The 8,846-nt window shown below is 43.8% G+C and overlaps 1 protein-coding gene across 3 annotated transcripts in view; it reads right to left on the reverse strand.

Moving 5' to 3' along the window:
• gnao1a (guanine nucleotide binding protein (G protein), alpha activating activity polypeptide O, a) overlaps positions 1-8,063 on the reverse strand; it is a 95,691-nt gene extending 87,628 nt beyond the window's left edge. For all 3 annotated transcript variants that reach the window (XM_036561614.1, XM_036561615.1, XM_036561613.1), the window contains exons 1-2: positions 7,505-8,063; positions 7,122-7,164 (exon numbers count right to left, since the gene is read on the reverse strand). In XM_036561614.1, the coding sequence (XP_036417507.1) occupies positions 7,122-7,164; positions 7,505-7,622 (161 nt within the window). In that variant the 5' untranslated portion in view covers positions 7,623-8,063. The remainder of the gene's footprint in view (positions 1-7,121; positions 7,165-7,504) is intronic.
• Positions 8,064-8,846: the final 783 nt, after the last annotated feature.

Consider the following 8,846-nt stretch of genomic DNA (forward strand, 5'->3'; position numbering starts at 1 on the left):
AAGACAAAACAGTATAAAAATAAAGAATGTAGGAAGTTTTCTAAAAATATATTTTTTAATGTTACACCATGTTTTGCTACCAAAATACTTCAAAAATACAAAAAAAAAAACAATATTAAAAGGGAAATGTAGGTTCAACATAAAGTGCAAGAATATATTTGCTCTTTCATAAGATGAGGGAGTGGGTTTAAGATGACTTTCAGGCAGGTCAAATCAAACATCCTCATGGGCCAACTTTAGCCCACAGGCCACACTTTGGGCAGCTCTGCTCTAGACTGCTGTTTTCCAATAAAACACTGTGGAATCTTTGAAAGGCTTTGCAAGGTTTGTTATTGTCCAGCTGAAGAAATATTATTTGGCCTTGTTTAAAAACTCTGATTACTCATAAAATAATTGGTGGCTTATTTAACAATATAATCTACAGTGACAACTAGAGCAGGGCGACATGGCAAAAACGTAATATCATAATACTTCCAAGTAGTTTTCACGATACACGATGTGTCACAATGTTGATTTTCTATGATACCTGACAAATTAGACGAAGTAGTGCCAAACTTACGAAACAGGATTAAAAACTTCACACAAAAAGATTTGTATTTAACATTTCACACACTGTGCTGCACTAAATCCAATTAAAGAGGACTAATTATGGTCTCTTTGTAATCAAACATTAGAACTTAATAATAAACACTTCCCGACTCAATGATATACACAACATACTTACTGTGCTGTATTGTGGCATAATTTATCAAGATAAGTATAAATATTGATATATTTGTAGTTATCATGATAAATTATGATCTGTGAATACTGATATATTGCCCAGCTCTATGAAACATGTAGTTAGTTAGTGTTCTTTAAGTACTGATGATACACAACATACTCAGAAAAGCACAGTGTGACATATTGTGACGTAATTTATCAGGATAATGATCAACATTGGCATATTGTCCTTCTCTAGTGACGACTCTAGTTTTATGGATCTGATCTTCACTATCGAAGAAGTACCATGGAGGTGCATTTTGCATGGGCGGGTAAAACTGTCCCTGATGCAAAGAGGATGCAAAAAGGCAGCAACTCTGACACACGTCGCTCTTTGTAATCATTTGAAAGAATCAGGAACTCCTGCGCCCTAGACATAACGGACAAACAAACACATGAACAAGGGCAGGACATGTTCTAGAAAGTTCTGCAGCATGTGTTCCCTTGATAGTTAGGTTGGGGGGGGGTGGAGGGAGAGAGGGAGAGAGGGAGAGAGAGAGAGAGAGAGAGAGAGAGAGAGAGAGAGAGAGAGAGAGAGTGTGAGAGAGTGAGAGAGAGAGAGTCACTCACTCTGACTGTCATGCAGGATAAGGTCAGTTTGAGGATATTACAGAAAGGGTCTGGGAACCAAACACATGAGAGCCTTTTGTTCTCCATCGGCTTAATCAAATTCAATCACGTCAACTGGGGCGCACATGAAACCCCATCATTTAGGCAAACAGGGGTGGGGGGTTGGAGAGTGAGAGAAAGAGTGTAAGAGAGAGAGTGAGGGCACCAGAGAGCAGCATTCTCTGACGAACGCACACGGACGGCAGTCCAGTATTTCACCACACTGCAGGTTGCATCACTGTCCCTTCCTTCCCTGTTTCTACATAGTGACTCAGAGTTTCCTTTCATACTCACACAGACATATAAAATAGGCAGTGGAGTGCGTTTGTGGCCATGTCATCTATCAGTGTAAGCGCACTTACAACACTGAGGCCCCACTGCCTGACTCTGTGCTACTTTCACCCTCTCTGTTGTTGCGGTTATTGACATGTCGCCTTCTGAGAAACACATTTCCTCATAAAGGAGAAACAGCAAAATACACACAGACGCACAACTCTGGCCATCTGCACAAATAAAAACAGCCCTCACACACATACGTACACACACACACTTTTACGGATTCTCTCATTTCCCAGAAGAAGAGAGATGATGGTAAACGATGAGTTGAATCAGGCCAGCCATCGAGTGGAATTGTCTGCAGATCTCATCTGCTCAGGAGCATTACGCCACTGACCTCCGAAAAAAGTTCAAATATGTGGAAGGCCCTGGTCCAAAGCTGTCAGGAGCGCCATGCACTTCTGCATTTAGTGCAACCATGTTTTTCTGACATTGCACAAGAATGTACAAACTACGTTTAGATTAATACAACTAAAAATATTTCCTTCATGAAGGACGTTTCTAGTGAAAGACTTCACATGCTGGTTTCAGTAGGTGAGTGCCTGGAAGCAGACAAAGTAAGTTTATCACGAAGACGTATGTACACTCATCAAAAAGTGTTCTATATAGTACCAACAAAGGTTCCATGAGCTGTAACAATACCGGAACCCTTTTGGCACTAATAGAAACATTATTAAAAGGTTCTTTAAGGAACTACATACAACAGGTTTTCCATCATAGAGATTTAAATGCTTCTTTGAGTTGTCATGGTTCTATACACAACCATTACCTTTTACTAAAGAACTCTTGAAGAACTACTTTTCTAACAGTTTAAGAAAGTAAAACATGATTAATGTGTTGCTCTGGTCATCTTGGCTAGTCAGATGTGCTGAATGTTTGAGCACTGCTGCGCTACACTACAATCTGTAGCATCTGTCAAGAAATAAGTTTCAAATAGACAAAGCTGGGGGTGGGCACTGTACCTCACCTTTGCCACAGAAGAAGAGGTCTTAGCAAGCTTTGTTTACTCAGCTTAAGCCTGTCAAGTTACGTAGAACCAGAAAACGCAGCTATTTTTACATTATCATATTTTTTTCTTCTCCCTATAGTGCGTTATTACTACATACCAGCTGAAGCATACACAGCAAGATAATTCAAGGTTCACATGCCAAGTAACCTCAAAGCATTCATACTTTTTGTCCGGTTAAGCTCACAAGTGCATGTATTTCCATGGCTACATAATTAGTTGAACATGAAAAGTTCATTCCTCAGTAGCTGAAATGGTTCTGCTCCTATCACACTTGATCAATCACAAGAGAATGTGGATATCAATATCCGGAAGCCTGAAAAAAACTGTACTGCATAGCAAAATATCCAAAGATGGCATGTTATCCCTAATGCCAGTTGAGAGAGTAGATATCTAGTGGCCTGCAGATGAATGCTAGCTGAACAGCTGGGCCCTTCCCTCACAGCCTGAGCTGTTTCAATTAGCTTGATGCAGAGCAGACCGTGCGTTTAAAACATGGACATATTGTAGAAGCCACTTTATGAAAATAAACACTTTAAATCCTGGCCCACTGTTCCAGAAGGGCACCAGAGGTCAGCTTTTAAAGGATAAAATATCTAGCAGGCCTGGATTACAGTTCACAGGCAAGGCACACAGATCAGAGAGCAGAAATGAGCCTATATTGGCTTAAACTCTTTATGAGATAGGGATCTAAACTGGAATCTGACTATTTGATCAGACATACAGTTCTCACATGGCAACACTAGTAAAGATGAAAAGAATATACTTTTCCTCTGATTTTTTTTTTTAACAGTGTTTTGGGATCATACCCAGCTGGCGTGGCAAAATCCCTGCCATTCAGGGTAAACGAGCATTGAGCGTGTTCTCAAGGGTCCACAGAACTCTTCTGCTCCCACCTTACACTCTCTAACCTTACACACACGCATTTCTCTCCATCCCTCACGCACACACATACGCTCCCAGCCCACTCCCCCAGGAATAAGAGCTGGATGCAATTCTCTGAAGCACACAGTGAGGGAGGGAAAAAAATGTGAGCATTAGGTAAGAAATAAAAGGCAGAGAGAGAGAGAGAGAGAGAGAGAGAGACTTACACACTTGTCCTAAAATGAGCTAATGAAGTAAACATTCTCACTGCTTCCCGCAGGCTCACACCAACTGTAGTCACAGGGTTTACCAAAAGCACTCACTGTATCTCACAAACACGCCACAGAAACATCACCACAGGATGTGGGAAATGTAAGTAATTCTTACTTTTGCAGATTTGCAAAATAAAGAAAAACATAAAGCAAAGAAGCCCTAAACACTACGGTAATGTGTGTTCATCGTGATAAACTGCATCACTTATCTGGGTATATCGTGGTTATCGTCAGTATGTAGGGGTGGGCAATATGGCAAAAATAAAAATCTCACAATTCTTCAACACATTTATCAATACATTGCACGCAATATTTAGTTTTTTATGTTTTACATATTAAGTTTTTGGCTTTGATAAGCCAAACCAACATTTATTCGATGTTTCACATCCTGTTCTAAATCTAATTAAAAAGGACTAAATATCCTCTCTTTGCAATGAAACATGCAGTTAGTTAGTGTTTTTTAACTACTGACGATATCTATGATATGCTCAGAAAAGCATACTGTGATGTATTGTAACGTAATTTTTCCAGCAATAAATACTGACATACTGCCCACCCCACTAGCACATCTAAAGCATTGAACAACTCCATGCTTCATAAGTCAGAGTTAGATCAGTTATAAAAAGCCTGTAAAAGTAAACGACCAGTGTGTAATCACTGCATAAACTTCTTCAAATAACTGCGTTTTTAAAATAATTACCGTACTCACAGTTTTACATAGCCTATTTAGACAGTGCATTATTGTCTATTTGGTGGATTTTTTTTAATTAAAACCTGTTTACATGTCTCACAAAAAAATAAAAATATTGTGGAAAAATATTATGTATCGTGGAAGTGCTTCCAAGTATCATGATATTACAGTTTTATCTTTAACTGCAGCATGCCAAAATTACCAACATATACCTCCTAATCCCTCTGCTTGCCACTTATCTTGGAATTCACTGCTAATCTAATCACTTACATTTGACAGTTGATCAGCAGAGATACATTTCTCTGGTCAACTGTCTGCAGAGTTGATAATTCTTAAAGCACTGAGCGTTCCTGAATGCAGTTATCTGCCTGTGTTTCTGAAAACCCCCACCAATTCATCTACATAGCAACATTCATTGCTTAGCAAACTCAAGCTAACATTGAGCCCAAAGGTAACTCAACCAACCAGAAATCCAGCTCTGTGGTGGTACTGGCATCGCATGATTTCACAAAAATCTCTTTTTTTAGGATCTACAATTTTACAGCTCTGCTCTTTGAGGTAGTGCCCTTCTAGCAGTCCAAAAAAAGTACTGGAGGTTGAAAATGGATGATTACCGCCCATCAACAGTGATCTTTGTACAGCCAGGTCTCAAAACCTGTCAGCATGCTGTCTTGTTTGTTTGTCCATATAGGTTCTAAATTATGATTAAGCACACACACACTCCACCGCTGTCCATGTTCTCCTGTCGTTTTCAGAAAGAAACAGGCACACCTTCACAACCATAAGACACCCAAACAGCCAATTAGGTAGCTGTGAGGTGGCAGCCTTGCTTTCCAAAACTCTTATTATCTCACTAGCACAGTCGTTGTCTCTTAGCACATCAAAATTTAATCTGATCGCTTGATCACTCATTTGATCACTCTGACCAGTTACAAAAATGTCACTCGGCCTATTGTAATTGGTGAATAAATCAGTGAAACTGTGAATTTTATTATTTCACCATGAAAGTCTGGATCTGCTTGCCACCTGCTTGGAAGATGGCCGGTTCCTGCATTTGCCAAAAGCTACAATTAAATGAGAGAGAGAGAGAGAGAGAGAGAGAGAGAGAGAGAGAGAGAGAGAGAGAGAGATGTTAAAAATCCACCCCGTGCTGTTCTCCGACCAGTTCCGAAAAGCGCCGACAGGAGCCGAAAAGAGCCGAGCACTGGGCTTTGCTGGGCGCTGTCCACCACCGACAGCGCCTGAAATACTCACGGCCACTAAAGGAGCATAAGGCAGTGCAGCACCACCACAGAACAGAGCCGAACCGCTCGAAAAACATATACAGACACAGGGGGGTGAAACACCAGCTGCGTTAAAGCGCTCGAAAACGCCTGTTTCACACGGAGCTGTGGAGCTACACACCCGAGTGGAAAATGGCAGGTTCATATGAACACTCGAGACTCGAGGGCAGAGCGTTAGAGGCGACGCTTTTTCTCCCAATATTTTCCTCCACAGTACTGATCAGAAACCTAGAAACAACCAAAAATTGCCACGATGTGTTATTTTATCATCCGGCTCGATGCGGTACAGCGCAGTAGTTTTTAAACGTGGCAGGCGGACTCGGGTGGGAAACGCCACAGAAATGCAGCAGCGCAGCCTGAACAGGCCGTGAGGGAGAGCACGAGCGAAGCGGCTTCTCTGTCTAACGGGTGGGCCAGTCCACTGTGAACGCAGGCTAGCTGCTCGGTTTGGGTGTAACGGCTGCGTGAAAATAAAAATGGCCGAGTGAACAAGTTAGGGTGTTACCATTTCTATCGCCCCCCCCACCAGCACCACCAACCTCCCCACCCCCATTTCTCTATGCTCAATCATAGCCCACCACCACAAGAAGGCCTGTATCACCTTGAATATGGATGCGAATAGCCTGCAGCCTTATAAGAGACGTTCACCATTATGGACATCTAAATGCTGAAGGCACACAAGAAGGCTAAAAATGTACATGGTATACTACCAGACGTAACACACATAGGCTACACATACACAAATACGTATATTTTCACCAGAATAAACGCAAAGCCCGTTTAAAACGCAGCCTCTGAAAAAATCTCAGCCTTACAGTAGCCTTCGTGCTAAATGCCTGGACGAGGCTCAGCCTAGCCATGGCGTTATACTCTGTTCTTCACAAACACGAAGCATAAATGCCATAAATACATAATATAAGTGTGAGAAATGTGAGGGAAGAGGCGTTAGGGTTTTTATTAAAGCGGTGTAAGGTGGCACTGAGCCCGGCCCGTTTGTGATGTAGGCTACACGGTGAGGGCAGCTCGGCTTCAGCACCATGTTAGCGAACAGCACGACCACACAGGCGTCTCCTCTCCAAACCGAGCCGAGCAGACGCCCTCAAAACCGGACCGCGATAACGTTACAGCCCCTCATAGAAAGAGAAAGAGAGAGAGGCGAGGGACTCCTCGATAATATGGCGGACCTTAGCGTTCATTCGCCATCAAGCAATAAACGGTGTGTGTGTGTGTGTGTGGCTAAGATCAGAGTACACATGTACACATTAACCGAGAAATCTCATTTACACCATGGCACTTACTTCATCTGTTTGACGATGGTGCTTTTACCAGACTCCCCGGCTCCTGTAAAACACAAGAGACACGAGGGGAATATCAGACTAACGGTTCTGCAGCGGTTACAATATAACAGGAATGACGTGCAGAGATATGTAGGCGCACGGAGGTGAGATTATTAATCTCTGACTGGAGTGCAGGTCCACTCCCATCATCCCCGCGCGAAGCTGAAATCAGCTTCTTATTTCGAATTTTCCGTTCCACCTTAAACGGTGCAGCAGTTACATTCTGCCCCCCGTAGCTGCTGCACCGTTTAAGGTGGAACGGAAAATTCGAAATAAGAATCTGGCGAATGAGAAGCCAAACTCAGCCTCGTCACCCCCGAGCGGAGCGGTGCCATTCAGCCTACCTAGCAGGAGTAATTTCACATCCTTCGCCGCAGTGATTCCGTCCTCTTTCAGGTTTTTCTCGATGGCTTTGCTCCTGTCCAGAGCCGCTCTCTCCTCGGCGCTCAGTGTACATCCCATGACTAGACGGACCACAGGCTCTTTCTTTCAGCTCCGAGGGGCGAGAAAAAAGCAAGCACTCCGTGGTTTATTTTACCTCAGGATTTCTTCCCTATCCTTGTCCTAGCTCGCTCTCTCTCTCCCTCGTTCTCTCTCTCACTCGCTCTCTCTCTCGCTCTCTCACTCTCGCTCCCTGACGACGACTAGCTAGAGCATTAAAAGAACCAGAAAATCCCGCAGAACGACAGCCTGGCAGATAAGGAGCGGTAAACGGGCTCGTGTCTCCGTCTCTCTCGGTCGCGGCGCTGGTTCCTCGGGCAGAGGAAGGCGGTGAAGGGGAGGGAGGGGGTCTATCTCTCTCTCTGTTTCTACTGGGCGGCGGCAGTGGCGGTGGAGGCGAAGACGGCGACGGCTGCTAGCATCGTTTAGCTCTGCTCACAATGGAGGGTCAGCGAGGAGAGAGAGAGAGAGCGGGAGCGCGCGCGCCGAGCACGTTACTTTTTTGTTTTTTTCCTTTCTTTTCCCACCCGTATCCCGGAAAGCCCCCGCCTTCGTCGCTCTGTGATTGGACAGGCGTTCAGCGCTAGCGGTACCCCACAGCTAGTAAGAACGCCCAGCCAATCCAGACGCAGGAAGAGGGATAGGACTAGCCAATCCGAAAGCACCTTTGCGGAACACGGGTGGAGAAAAAAAATTCTCCACATTCGCTGACGTCAAGACCGAAAAGCGAGAGCGAGCATCCCGGTTCGTGCACCGTTAAATAACCTACAGCCGGGTTTCTTATACAAAGAGAATGGCTGGAACGGTTCAGTTCATTTTTACCCCGTCTGCCTTAATGTAGCCTGAATGAGTCTGTAGATGTGACTTAACAACGTTGTGTTTGTTAGCAAAACCGGTCACCGAAGCGTGGCCGACTGGATGAACAGAGAATGGCTGGAAGGATCACAGCAAGGTGTGGCCACCAGCCTAGTGCTGATAACCTGCAACACCAACAGAGAGCCTGAAACAGCAGAAATCAAATCATCATCACCAGTGTCAAATTCACCAGCTGACAATCCTAAAATCATCACCTCTACTCTCATGAATGTGCAATGTTTAAACGTCAGTCTGCTTTTAGGAATCGAGCCAGTTCAGCGATGGTGAAAATGAAACAGCTGAAAAGCGAAGCTGCGATGAATTTTTCACATGACCCAGTCACACAGTCTGCAGATAATGAGTGAAAGGCAGGGCAAAAAGAGACTTGAC

This window comes from Colossoma macropomum, unplaced genomic scaffold, assembly GCF_904425465.1.
Source record: "Colossoma macropomum unplaced genomic scaffold, Colossoma_macropomum, whole genome shotgun sequence".
Taxonomy (NCBI): Eukaryota; Metazoa; Chordata; class Actinopteri; order Characiformes; family Serrasalmidae; genus Colossoma; species Colossoma macropomum.